The sequence below is a fragment of the Octopus bimaculoides genome, chromosome 20 (assembly GCF_001194135.2).
Source record: "Octopus bimaculoides isolate UCB-OBI-ISO-001 chromosome 20, ASM119413v2, whole genome shotgun sequence".
Taxonomy (NCBI): domain Eukaryota; kingdom Metazoa; phylum Mollusca; class Cephalopoda; order Octopoda; family Octopodidae; genus Octopus; species Octopus bimaculoides.
The window spans coordinates 15,818,550-15,832,666 of NC_069000.1; the positions used below are offsets into that span (position 1 = coordinate 15,818,550).

General features: G+C 37.6%; 1 protein-coding gene across 3 annotated transcripts in view; it reads left to right on the plus strand.

Annotated features, from left to right (window-relative positions):
* Positions 1 to 14,117, plus strand: part of LOC106881274 (ubiquinone biosynthesis protein COQ9-B, mitochondrial) — a 20,327-nt gene that overhangs the window by 1,759 nt on the left and 4,451 nt on the right. For 2 of the 3 annotated variants that reach the window (XM_052975151.1, XM_014931600.2), the window contains exons 2-9: positions 4,446 to 4,539; positions 5,567 to 5,691; positions 6,530 to 6,671; positions 7,975 to 8,062; positions 9,969 to 10,073; positions 10,341 to 10,496; positions 11,490 to 11,543; positions 13,379 to 13,526. In XM_052975151.1, the coding sequence (XP_052831111.1) occupies positions 4,446 to 4,539; positions 5,567 to 5,691; positions 6,530 to 6,671; positions 7,975 to 8,062; positions 9,969 to 10,073; positions 10,341 to 10,496; positions 11,490 to 11,543; positions 13,379 to 13,417 (803 nt within the window). In that variant the 3' untranslated portion in view covers positions 13,418 to 13,526. Of the gene's footprint in view, positions 1 to 4,445; positions 4,540 to 5,566; positions 5,692 to 6,529; positions 6,672 to 7,974; positions 8,063 to 9,968; positions 10,074 to 10,340; positions 10,497 to 11,489; positions 11,544 to 13,378; positions 13,527 to 14,117 lie in introns of those variants that run through there. The other variant, XM_052975152.1, reaches the window with a different exon arrangement.

A 14,117-nucleotide genomic window follows, 5' to 3' on the forward strand; every position in this document is an offset into this window, starting at 1 on the left:
CACAAGGGATGAAAGGTAAAGTCGACCTTGATGCAATTTGAACCCAGAACATAAAAACATGAAATACTGGATAACACTTTACCTGGCATGCTAACAATTTTGCCAGCTCACTGCCTTAAATAATAATGATAATGATAATAATAATAATAATAATAATCCTTTCTACTAAAAGCGCAAGGCCTCAAATTTGGGGGAAGGGATTAAGTCCATCACATTGACCCCAGTGCATAACTGGTACTTATTTAATCGATCCTGAAAGGATGTAAAGCAAAGTCGACCTCAGTGGAATTTGAACTCTGAACATAGTGACAGATGAACTACAGCAAAGCATTTTGCCCTGTGTGCTAATGATTTTCCAATTCGCTGCCTTAACCTTTCCAAGCCAGGATTTTTCTCAAGATTTGCATGCATCTTCTCAAAAATTTTGGTAAGACTATATAGTGTAGATGCTTATTAAATGGTTTATGACGGTGCCAGTTATGTAGACACTATTTTTAGACAAATAAACAAACACAACTGAAAACAATACCTCCACCTTCATTAAGGCAGAGGTAATAATAATAATAATATTAGTAATAACAAGCACTCAGAAAGTACAGACCTCTGCCAAGGCAACATCAATGTCCTCTCAGCGATTAGCCAGAGATGATTTTTAAAATGAGAATATCTTAAATAAACTCTACTGCTCTCGCAAATGAGAATACTAGAAATGAACCTGATTGCTCTCAAAAATTAAATAAAAAAATTAAAAAAAAAAGACATTCCAGAATCCTTATCGGGTACCAGATCGATTCCAAAATCTAATCAGATTGGAGCCTGGTGAGGTCTCCTGGCTTGCCAGTCCCCAATCAAACTGTCCAACCCATGCCAGCATGGAAAACGGACGTTAAATGATGATGGTGATGAAATATATATATATATATTTATATATTAGGTTGGCAACTAAGTTCCTGCCGTTTTTTTTAAAAGGTTTGATAAAAAATAACTAATTAATCAATAATGTATTCACCTTTATTATTTACAACTTCTTCCCGACGTGCAACAAGATTTTCAATACCTCGTTGGTAGAAATCACCTGATTTCGACTCGAAAAATTGATCCAACCGAGCTCTCAATTCTGCATCAGTATTGAATGAAACTCCATGCATAGCATTTGAAAGAGGTGGAAATCCATTGGTGCCAAATCAGGAGAGTATGGCGGGTGTGGCAGCACTTCCCAGCCATGCATTTGGGTGCATTTTTTGTGGCACCAGCACTAGTCAGGTTGTCTTGCCCTTGGAAAATCTAAAGAGTCCTCTTGGCCCTATATTCTTTCTGCTTGATTCACCAAACACTTTGGGTGTATTCATGGCACAAGCTCTAATAAGATTGCCTACAAATGAAAGAGAAATTAGGAGAGAGAATGTTGACTTCAAATGAGATGCTGAGAGGACTTTTCAGCCGATAGATCAGCCCTGTCATCTCCTAAGGGTTAAAATTTCTTCAGTCTCGTTTGTTAGTTTTTTTGTTTTTGTTCAGTCCTTTTTCTTTTGTTCTGTGTTGTCATCAACAATACTGCTGAGGCATTGTTGTTTGATTTCAACCCTTACAAGGTATGTCAAAGAAGATCATAGAGCTTATCTGTTGTAGATGAAAGCTCTCAAGCAGGCACATATATACTTGGCTTGAGAGCAACCCACCTCTCCCTCTCTCATCCACACACATGCATGAACTGAAACAAATAGAGAATTAAGTGTACTTTCCATACACACAAGAAACTGCCAGCAGTGGATTTAAACTTCTTTCACTTCATGCTCTTGCTTGGAGCTGTCATCATGCATAGAGCCAACCAAGTGCACCAGTGCTCTCCATTGCTGGTGGTCCCATGCACAGCCCCTCTGCATCCTCCAAGGTGACATTGAGCCTCTGGAGATTTTCCCCTATCACGTCCAGCATCTGGTGTGGGGCCTACCATTAGGCCTCAGCTGCTGTGTCAAATGAGAGTAAAGCTCTGGTAGGATGATCCAGAGGGAGATGGAGAACATGTCCATACTAGCTATGAGGTGGGAGGCCGTGGGCTGATGCATGCACACACACAGTTCTTTATTGAAAATGTGATGGTACCAACTGATGTTCGCAGTGGTTCTCAGGGCTCTACTATCAAGACATTGATCCTCTTTGCCAGGGTCTCCAAGAGGGTAGGGCCATGTGTCTGATACATAGAGGAGAATGGAGAGGGCTAATGCATTGTAGATGTGGAGCTTCATCTACCAGGAGATAAAGGATTAAAGTGGCACCAAAGGGCTTCCATAGAGAGTACATGACTCTGGGGACCAGACCACATCAGTGGTTGATCTCCAGGGTCAGGTTTCCATTGTTGATTACCGTGGAGCCCAGGTAGGTGAAGGAGCTGACAAACTCCATGATGTCGGGGCCAGTATGAGGAGGAGGAGAGTCTGAGCCATCTCTGATATGCATCAGCTTGGTCTTCACCCAACTTACCTGAAGGCCAAGCTTTGCTGATTCTTCATTGTATTTGGTCAGTGCATCTCTGATTTGAACTCCCAAGACTGAAATGGTCTGGTATTCCAATACCACATATATGTAACTATTCTATTTCTGATGAGATAGGCTTCTTTTTTTTTTTTTTTTTTTTTTCTTTTCCTGTTTCGCAACCAAGAAACAAGAAGTAAGTTTGTAAGTTAAATAATCTGTCAAGAGTTACTAAGTATTAGAAATATTAGAAATCATTGAAAATGTTAACTTGCTGCTGAATTTTATTTCAAGCAGCCTCAACCTTTTAGAAATAGCAGCCATCTCCATCTGATCACACCCTACCATAGGTGCAGGCATGGCTGTGTGGTTAAGAAGCTTGCTTTCTCACTGTGTTGTTTCAGGTTCAGTCCCACTGTGCAACAGCTTGGGCAAGTGTCTTCTATTATAGTCCAGGGCCAACTTATGCCTTGTGAATAAATTTGGTTGATCGAAACTGAGGAAGCCTAATGTGTGTGTGTGTCTTTGTGACTGGGTTTGCTACCCACACACACACATATACACATGATGGGCTTCTTTCAGTTTTTGTCTGCTAAATCTACTTGCTGGATTTCAGTGGAATTGAACCTGAAACCATGTTGTTAAGAAACAAACTTCTTAACCACAGCAGCACAAGCAGTGGTTTTTTTGTTGGTATTTAACACCAGGTCAGCCTTGTTCAAGCAGACCTATAACCAAAGGCATTCCAGCGATGACCAGCTTGTCTTTTTTGTAGAGAGCATACAGCATTAAATTATGTGTCCTTTTTAAGTTTGTAGGGTGGGCTTTGAGGGACATCAAGGACTATACAACATATCCTTTTTTTAAGCTAGAGATTGAGAGAGATTTAGTTGCTATTTCTAGCAGACTGAGCAACCATGTAAAGTTCTGACCCCTCCCCAACCCCATTATCCCATACAACCATGTAGAGATTCCCTCTAACTCAGAGTATTTCATCTTTGATATTAAGTGAAGTCAGACTTCCTCTTGCTTTTGTTGTGTTTATTTGAAGAATATATTCCAATAGAAATCAATGAACACCAAACTAGATTCCTTATGGTATTTAGTTTCATTATTTCCTCTGGAATTTGAGTTCAAATCCTGCTTGAATCAACACTACTTTACATTCTTCTAAAGTTTGATAAGTACCAGTAATTTATTGGTTTTGGTGACATATAAAAGGCACCCACTACATTCTTGGAATGGTTGGCATTGGGAAGGGCATCCAGTGGTAGAAACCCAGCCAAATCTGGTTTCTACAGCTTTCTGGTTTACCAGCTCCAGTCAAACCACCTTAACCCGTGCCTGCATGGAAAATGGACACTAAATGATGATGATGATTAAGATCCAAGTTACTATTTAATCTTAACAAAGTTGGCTTTTTTTGTTATTCAGTAGGCTATGCAGGAATAGCTATGTTAGTTCAGAAGTTCATTGTATAACCACATGGTTCCTGGTTCAATCCCATTGTGCAGTATTTTGGGCCAGCGTCTTCTATCACTGCCTCAGTTTAACCAATGCCTACATAGGTGAAATTTGGTAGGCATAAATTGTGCAAAAGCTTACACCCATCATTATTGTCGTCGTCATTTTTTTATTTTTTATGTGTGCTTCCCATGCTGGCATGGGTTGGACTGTTTAACAGGATCCATCAGGTTGAAGGACTATGTTTTACTCCTGTGTCACAGTTTTGGCCTGGTTTCTATGGATGGATGCCATCTTTCAAACCTGAACTGCTTTACAGAGTATATTGGGTGCAATTTTTATGGCACCGACATTATAGTGAGCGTTTGTCTTGTCTTTGGCAAAATTGAAGAATACCTCTCAAACCCTGTGTCACCTATGCTCAATTCATCAACCATTGTACACACATGATGGATGTGTGTTTGTGTGTCATCAAACGTTAGGTATAACATCATCCTGTTTTGTTTCAGGTCGATCTTCAGGAGGAATAGTTAGCTGCCATGCAACAAGAACCTTTAGCACTGATGATGGACACTCAAAGGAACAGTCCACCACTCCTAATGAGTGAGTACCAAAACTTTTTCTCTTATTCAGTGGGCTACATTAGTCTTAATCAGTGTTTCTCAATCACTTTTTACCTATGGATCTCTTTGATTCTTATTTTACTCAGATGAATCCACCTAGCCATTCAATGTTTAAAAAAAACCCATATTTTTATAATTAAATATTAGAAATTGTATAAAAATAATTATTGAAATATTTCGCATATGGTAGAAGTTTAAGCAGTTTATTGCACATAAATTTTAACAAAATCTTCTATGGACCCCCAAGGGTCATGTGGACCAATTAAGAGCCACTGGTCTAAATATTTCCCTTTTTTTCTTTCCAGTTTACTTTGTAAAATATATCTATGCTAAATTAGTTATTTCTTTTTGGTTTCTTTTTTTTATTATTATTAAGGAGTTATACATCTTTTGGTTTAAAGATGTGAAAGATTTTGTCAATGAAAACAACAGTTTTGCCTAAATAGCTCACTTGTGTCTATAAAGATTGCAATTATACGTGGTGGATTGGCAAAATCAACAACATGTTGGACAAAATTACTTTCAGCATTTAACTACAGCTCATTACATTCATAGTTCAAATCATGCAAAGGGTTGATAAAATAATTACATCATCATCATCATCATCATCGTTTAACATCTGCTTTCCATGCTAGCATTGGTTGGACGATTTGACTGAGGACTGGTGAGCCAGATGGCTACACCAGGCTCCAATCTGATTTGGCAGGTTTTTTACTGCTGGATGCCCTTCCTAATGCCAACCACTCCGAGTGGGTAGTGGGTGCTTTTACGTGCCACTGGCACGAAGGCCAGTCACGCTCAAAATGGTGTATTTTATGTGCCACCTGCACAGGAGCCAGTCCAGCGGCACTGGCAGTGACCCTGCTCGAAATTCTTTTCACGTGCCACCGGCATAAGTGCCAGTAAGGCGACGCTGGTAACAATCACGCTCAAATGGTACTATTTATGTGCCAGTCATAAGTCTCATCTCTAAAATATAAGGTTTGATTTTTTTTTTATGGTTGTAGGTCTGGCTCAAATGATAGTCATGACAAAGAAAGTCCATCTGATGAAGATATAAAACAGAAAATATTAGCTGCATCACTGCAATTTGTTCAAGTGCATGGATTTTCGAGAAAAGCACTTATTGATGGTAAAACTATTTCTTCTTATATTTCAGTTTAAGTTTTCCGAAGAGGTTGTATTAGTAACTAAGTAATTTAATAAAATATATCTAATTACAAACATTAACCCTTTAGCATTCAAATTAATATGTCAAAAGTAATCCTTATTCATTTACATTTAAAAAAATTAATCTGGTTATTATCTTGTAGCTTCAAGAGTTGAAAGATGTAATTGTTTATTTTTAGAATGACATTGCAGGACAGGTTAGAGATACTGGTTCTGGCCAGTTTGAGCATAAAATGAGTAGAACATTTGGGCTGGATATAGCAGGTTTAAACACTAAAGGGTTAAACTCATGTAATACAGCTTAGTATTTAAGCATTAAAGCTGGCCAAACCCAGCCTTATCATTATGTTGTTTTTAATAGGAAAAAAATCTCCCACATAATACACACAATTGGTTAGTCAGTATCATACTATTATACTACTATGTTCTTATTTATTCCCTCATGTATTTGTCTTCAGATGTTTTTATGTATACACATTGTAATGTGTATATTTAGAAATGAAAATGTTCATGTATAAAAGTGACATTTTGTTTTTTTATTATATTCATTTTTCAAAAGAATTCCATGGAAATGAATCTAAATTTATAGCATGGAAATCAACAGGAAAATAAGTTTTGCATTATGGATTTCCACATGTTAGCAAAATTTTTCAGGAACACAGAATTCCATAGCATAGGAGATGCCTGTTGTCCAAAACAATAATTTATTGAACAACACCCCTCATATATTTAGACATTTATTTTAAAACTCTTTTTGCAAACTCTTTGTTTTACCTTGATACTATCTGTTTTATTGCAAGGTGCTGAAACTGTAGGATACCCAAGTGTAAGCCATGGTATGTTCCCTAAAGGAGGTGCTGACCTTGTGAATTATTTTTACCAAGACTGCAATAAGAAATTGGCTGAAAACCTAGAAAAGAAATGTAAGGAGATGGATGAAAGGTAACAACAGCTATCATATTTTTTCACTGAACTCAATTTAGACATTACATCTAAAATCTGAAATGTCATTAAACTCCAGTGATACCCTGTTTAACATCTTTTTATCACTCTTCGGTGACTATATTTTCATTGTAACATTAATACATGCTTATAATAATTGTATGCAAACATGTAAGAAACTATGATTCATACTCAAGCATACACATACTCCCACATACAGAACTTGAAGTTGTAAGTGTTGAAAGTTCATCTATGATGCTGAGGAAAAGCATTGCAGTGTTGAGGAAATTAGAAGCTGGAAAATGTCAAGCGAAATCATGATGGTACCTGTACCAGTGGAGCACTAAGAGCACCGTCCGAGCGTGATCGTTGCCAGAGCAGCTGTCTGGCTTCCGTGCTGGTGGCACGTAAATAGCACCATCGTGATCGTTATCAATGTCGCCTTCCTGGCACTTGTGCCAGTGGCACGTGAAAGGTCATTCGAGTGAAATCGTTGCCAGTGCCGATGGACTGGCTCCTGTGCAGGTGACACATAAAATACACCATTTCGAGCATGGCCTTTGCCAGTAAGACATCCAAGCGAGATTGTTGCCAGTCCAAAGGAAAGTTGCCTGTAGAAGATGACATGGGAAGTAGTGTTGCAGGTTTGTTTTGGTTTACTGAATCTAAGAAAGACAGCCAGAAACCATAGCAATTGGTGAGACATAGAGCCAGAGAAGGTCTGTTCAAACTGCAAGCATAGCATAAGTTACAAACTAATGATCACACACATATTCACACAATTGTCTTCTCCACAATTTCTTATTTCTTTATTGCCCACAAGGGGCTAAACACAGAGGGGACAAACAAGGACAGACAAAGGGATTAAGTCGATTACATTGTCCCCCAGTGCATAACTGGTACTTAATTTATCGACCCCGAAAGGATGAAAGGTAAAGTCAACCTCGGTGGAATTTGAACTCAGGACGTAGCAGCAGACAAAATACCACTAAGCATTTCGCCCGATATGCTAACGTTTCTGCCAGCTCCCCACCTTGAGCATTGTCTTCTACACAATTTCTGTCTACCAAATTTCATTCCCAAGACATTCATCAATCTCAGTCAATAGCTAAAAGCTTTTGCTTAACATGTCAGTGGGATCAAAAGTAGAACCACATAATCAAAAAGTGAACCACATGACCATGCCACATGATCATGCCAGCACCCATTTAAAAATGTTTTTCTCATCATTCATCTTTTTGTTATGCTTATGTTGAGATACTCATACTGATGTTGTCTCTTCTCCATTCATTATTGATTTCAGTTCGAAGCCCTCCACACGTGTATTTATTCAAAATGCTGTTGAAGATCGTCTCATGATGTTGACACCTCACATTGAGCAGTGGCCGCAGGTATATTTAGATTGATACACTTCACTTTTAGGCATTTAACCCTTTAGTATTCAAATTACTCTGTCAAATATGATATTCATTTATTTATATTGTTTTGAATTAATCATGCATCATCTTGTATTCATAGAGATTTCAATGATGTGATTGTTTAGTTTTAGAATGACATTGTAGGGTTGAAGTGAGAGGCCAGATCTGGACAGTTACAACATAAAACAGGTAAATTTTTTTTAGCTGGATATGGCTGGTTTGAATGCCAAAATGGTTAAACTGGCCATAACTGGCCCAAATATTTTACCTGTTTTATATCCAGACCAGTCAGGACTTGCCTCTCATACATAACCTGCAATGTCATTCTAAAAATATACAGTCACTTCATTGAAATCTCAAAGCTGTGAGATAATGCATGATTAATTGAAAACAATGTGGATAAATAAGCATTATATTATTATTATTATTATTATTATTATTATGGCCAGGTTCCAACCTGGGCTACAACAACAAAGTCCAGTGTCTGACATCTAGTTGTCTATGTAAGTGTGATGAGGTTTTCCTCTTCTTACATCACCATGAAGTAGGTCTCACAAAACTAATTTGGGTGCTTCCAATTCAGGGTGGTGCATACAATGACCACAGATAGTCACAGCCATCTTTTCCCGATCTTCTCGCTAACTTTTGGCAGGTCTCCATAAAGGCATTCGTTTGTCATATGTTGCTGCCATTCATAGCATCCTTGAGTAGCATCCATTAGACAGAGTAATCTGAAGGCTAAAGGGTTTCAAATTTTGGCACAAGGTCAGCAGTTTGGGGGGGATTGGGAGGTAAGTCGATTACATCAACCCGGGTACTCAACTGGCACTTATTTCAACCCCCCCCCCCCAAAGGATGAAAGACAAAGCTGAGCTCAGAATGTAAAGACAGGCAAGATGCTTAGCAGCATTTTGTGTGGCATGCTAACGACTCTGCCAGCTCACCATCTTAATAATGACTTCAAATTTTGGCACAAGGCCAGCTATTTTGGTTGGTTCGGAGGTAAGTCGATTACATCAACCCCCAGTGTTCAACTGGTACTTATTTCAATGAACCCCAAAAGGATGAAAGGTAAAGTCGATTACATCAACCCCCAGTGTTCAACTGGTACTTATTTCAATGAACCCCAAAAGGATGAAAGGTAAAGTCGGTTACATCAACCCCCAGTGTTCAACTGGTACTTATTTCAATGAACCCCAAAAGGATGAAAGGTAAAGTCAACCTTGGTGCAATTTGAAGTCAGAACATGAAGATGAGCGAAATGCCACTAAGCATTTTGACCAAGCTCATTAACAGTTCTGCCAGCTCACTGCCCTCGCCACCTTAATAACAATTAATAAAAACACTTCGGGATGGCGCCTGTGCCCGTGGCATACATAAGGACTTTCGAGCGAGATCGTTGCCAGTGCCCCTGGACTGGCTCTTGTGCGGGTGGCACATAAAATACACCATTTTGAGCGTGGCCGTTGCCAGTACCGCCTGACTGGCCTTCGTGCGGGTGACACGTAAAAGCACCCACTACACTCTTGGAGTGGTTGGCGTTAGGAAGGGCATCCAGCTGTAGAAACTCTGCCAAATCAGATTGGAGCCTGGTATAGCCACCTGGTCCACCAGTCCTCAGTCAAATCGTCCAACTCATGCTAGCATGGAAAGCAGACGTTAAACGATGATGATGACTTCAGTGGTCACATGTATGTAGAAAAGTATCTTATTGCTAATATCACTTTACATTAGTCCCTGTGAAATTAAGTTATCATACCGTCTAGTCATCTTTCCTTCCTCATCCCTTTTCTTTGATGAAACTTTTACAGTTTATTGAGCTATTTTAGCCTAATATTACTGATACACTGTTATTTATCTTTATTAATCTTTAAAACAGGCAATGGCTCTGCAAGCTTTACCTCAAAATGCTTGCCAGTCTTGGTGTAACCTTTTACAACTTGTGGATGACATTTGGTTTTATGCAGGAGACAAATCTACTGATGTAAGTAATCTTTTCTGAAAAGAATACAATTATAATACCAAATCTTTTGACATGATGTTTATAGTCTTGAAAATTATGTTTTCAATCACAACTCATTGCAGGCATTCAAACATTTATAGAACATTTTATGTTGTTTTAGTTCTTAGGTAAAGGATATTATGGTTTTTAATGCTTATATCTTTGTATCTTTTATTCGTTTCAGTCATTAGACTGTGGCCATGCTGGGGTAGTGATGATTCTGACTTTGTTTTTACTTCTACTATATAGTTCAACTGGTACACCAAACGCCTTACTCTGGCAGCTCTCTACAAATCATCAGAAATTTATATGCTGCAGGATAAATCTGAAGATTTTGAGAATACACTGAAATTTGTCAACAACAGGTTTGATGATGTCAAATGCCTTGGCCAAAGTATGAAAAATGTGAGTAAATTTTCTTTGTTTTTTGTTGAAACAAAATTAAATTTAAAAAAAAAATATATATAATTCCAATTAGTCCCTGAATTTGAAGGAAGGTAGTAGAGCAGAACAGAAATTTGTCATTTGTTAAAACATTAAAATTATTCCCATTACATTCCATGCCTGAAAAATAAACAAGATTTAAGTATAAGAAGACAAACATAACCATCAGTTAAAGAGAAGGAAGTTTATAGAAGAATGTTAATGTTAAAAGATTTAAAATGTGTTTCTTCTTAGTTAAATACAAATATTTTTTCATATAAGTTGTCGTTGTTGTCATCATCATTATCATTACACTGTGTAACAAAATTATATTTTTCTTTTTGTTATTTCCTATTTGCTTCTATCTAGAAATCAAAGGAAGTGACTGCTATTCCCTTCAAACTTTGCTTTTGTCACTTGGACACTAAACTGACCTATCTTCCATTACATTTCAGACAGATTCAGTACTGAGTTTCATTACAGCAAATATTCTGCTTGATACCACAAATTTGCTTGTCAGTTGCCTGACCATAATCACTTGAGCATGTCCCCTTAGTGGCAAACAAATATGTATAGTTGTTTGAATGGAGATCTTTTACAACAAAGTTACCCTCCTCATATTAACAGTATAACTATCAAAGTGGTCAGGGTGGGAAGGAGGATATCCAACAAGTGAAGGATGTTTACTTTTCAAGAGATTTGTTTCAATAGTTTTCATTTAAAATGCTTCATCATCAGTGTTTAACATCTACCTTCCGTGCTGGCATGGGTTGGGTGAGTTTGACAGGAGCTGACCAGGCAGGAGCCTGCACCAGACTTCTGTGTCTGTTTTGGCACAGTTTTTACAGCTGGATACCCTTCCTAACACCAACCACCCAGTAAAGTGAACTAAATCTGCTTCACAAAATAAAATATATTTCTATAGAAGTTTGAATGTTTTTATGTTTTATTCATTTTGTTTCATTTTTGTTTTAGTGCCAAATGGTAACAAAGTCTATTGGAGAAAATTTATGGGGTCTTTCTCTCATGGTAAGTCTTTGTGTATGTCCATGTTTTTCCACCACCACCACCATTTTCCTCACCTTATCATTATCATCACTTAATATAGTAGTAAAGATTCTGATTAAAAGTACAGTAAGTTACAGCAGTGAATTTTGACTCACAAGTAAACAGCTGGCTGCCCAACATCTTTTATCTTCCCAGTCATTTTGTCTTCAGTGATAGGGTGTCAAAGAATCATATTATGGTTACTTTCTAAAGGTCAAGGTTTATAGAGGGGAAAGTGCTCCATCAATGACTGGCACAGCAATACCATGGTTAAATTCTACAGAGATAAGGGAAGTGTATTAGAGGTGTATTAGAAGCATAACAAACTTAGCACAAAATAGATTTCATCATTATCATTTAATGTCCATGTTGGCATGAGTTGGACGGTTTGACCAGATCCATCAGGTTCAAGAACTGCTTTGGTTTCTACATGGATGCCCTTCCTAACTCTAACTGTTTAACAATATGTATTAGGTTTCTTTTTACCATCTGCACTAGATTTTGACTGAATATAATGCAATTCCTTTAGAGGGGAACTTAGAACCAGAGATAATGCTATACTTTTAGTTAAGACAACAAGTCAACTTCCTAACCAAAAGCAAATGGGTTCAATGCTGTGTAGTCCGTCAAATGCTGAATAAACTAGATGTATGTGAAAGGATCATTAGAGTGGTTTGGATTGTATATGAGGGTAACATAAGCAAGAATAGGATTGGATGTAAGTTCAGTGAAAAGCTAAGTGTAAGAATGGGCGTATACCAAGGCTCTACTTCTAATTCTCACTTCTTATGTCTTGGAGCAATACCAAAAACTCTGGAACTGGTTGTCCCTAATAATCTTTACTGTGGTTATTGTCTTCTCATTCATAGTATCTGTCAGAGAACTCCAAAGTTCTTAAAGTGGAATTATAATGTAGTTTGAAAGAAAAAAAAACTAAAGATAAATAGCACAATGATTAAAGTAATAATAATTTGTAAAAGGGAACAGAAAAACCAGAAAAGGTATTGCAGTCTCAAAAATGACCTTTAATATGCTGGGAAGGAGTTAGTAGTGCAACCAGGATCCATAACTGAGGAACAGAGCTTTAGCCAGTACAAGCTAGTATCAGGGAGTCATGGAATTAAGTCCATTGTCTGCTCAGTTGACCCTTGGTATTTTGGTAATATAATAAGTGCTGAAAATGGATCTAGTGAAAGTATCATTCAATCACATTGGTGGTTGAATATATTCTTAAGTCCACCATTTTGTCAATTGCAGCAACTTCCAACCTTCACCACTGAATTAGTGGTTTCAGTTCTCAACTAAATTACAAACTGTTAACAGTTTTAAAGAGGACGCCTCTTCAGCCACATTTTGGCATAAATAGTTTGAGATTTGTTTCAGTAGAAAAAAACTTACATCAAAATATCTGCAACTTCAAGGGGGGCAGTAAGGCATGTATTTCATCTTCAAATAGCATAACTTTTCTCTCAAGATACTTACACTCTGTCGGGTATGCACACTGACATTACTCATCCATCGGAGCATACTGGCTTCATTCCTTGCGAGCTTACGCATGTCCTCAGCAGTCAAGGCCCATGTTTCACTGCCATGTAGCATGGCTGTTCGTACACATGCGTCATACAGTCTGCCTTTTACTCTGAGCAAGAGGCCCTTTGTCGCCAGCAGAGGTAAGAGCTCTCATGAAAAATATTTGCATTTAACTAAGAAGAAACACATTTTAAATCTTTTAACATTAACATTCTTCTATAAACTTCCTTCTCTTTAACTGATGGCTATGTTTGTCTTCTAATACTTAAATCTTGTTTATCTTTCAGGCACGGAATATAATGGGAATAAACAGTCGTGCTCGTTAGCAGATTCTTTTTATTTCATTTAAGGTTGTATACAGATGAGTTTTGTTTGAGCAAAATAGAGTTTTGTAGTTTATTTTGTTCTATATTAAAATATTGTTTGGAAAATTTCTTTGCGTCTTCATTCACTGTTTTCTTCCTTCATTTTTAACAAGTATATAAAGTGGTACAGACAAATGAAGTTTGCTTCTCAATCATGTTTTCATGTCCAGTCCTACTGCATGACACCTGGAGTAAGTGTCTTCTGCTATAGCCTGGGGTTGACCAAAAAATTCATGAGTGGATTTGGTAGATGGAAACTGAGAGAAGTCCATCATATATACATATATAGGTGCAGGCATGGCTGTGTAGTAAGGAGTTAGTTTCCCAACCACATGATTTTAGGTTCAGTCCCACTGCAAGACACCTTGTAGAAGTGGCTTCTACTATAGCAAGAGGTGCAAATGAGGGTAGCTAAATCAAACTCCATTCTTCACTAAGTACCACATATTGTAGGAGGCTCCCCGTAATAACAGTGTAGCAAAACGGTGGTGCATCAGCATGGCCACAGCTCTAAGCTGAAACTATAAACAAAAAAGAAAAATATATATATATATATAGTCCTTATATATTTAATACTCAATATTTCATATATTCAATAAGACATTCAATACTTCATTTCATTTTACTATTTATATTATATATTCCATATTCTATATCCCAC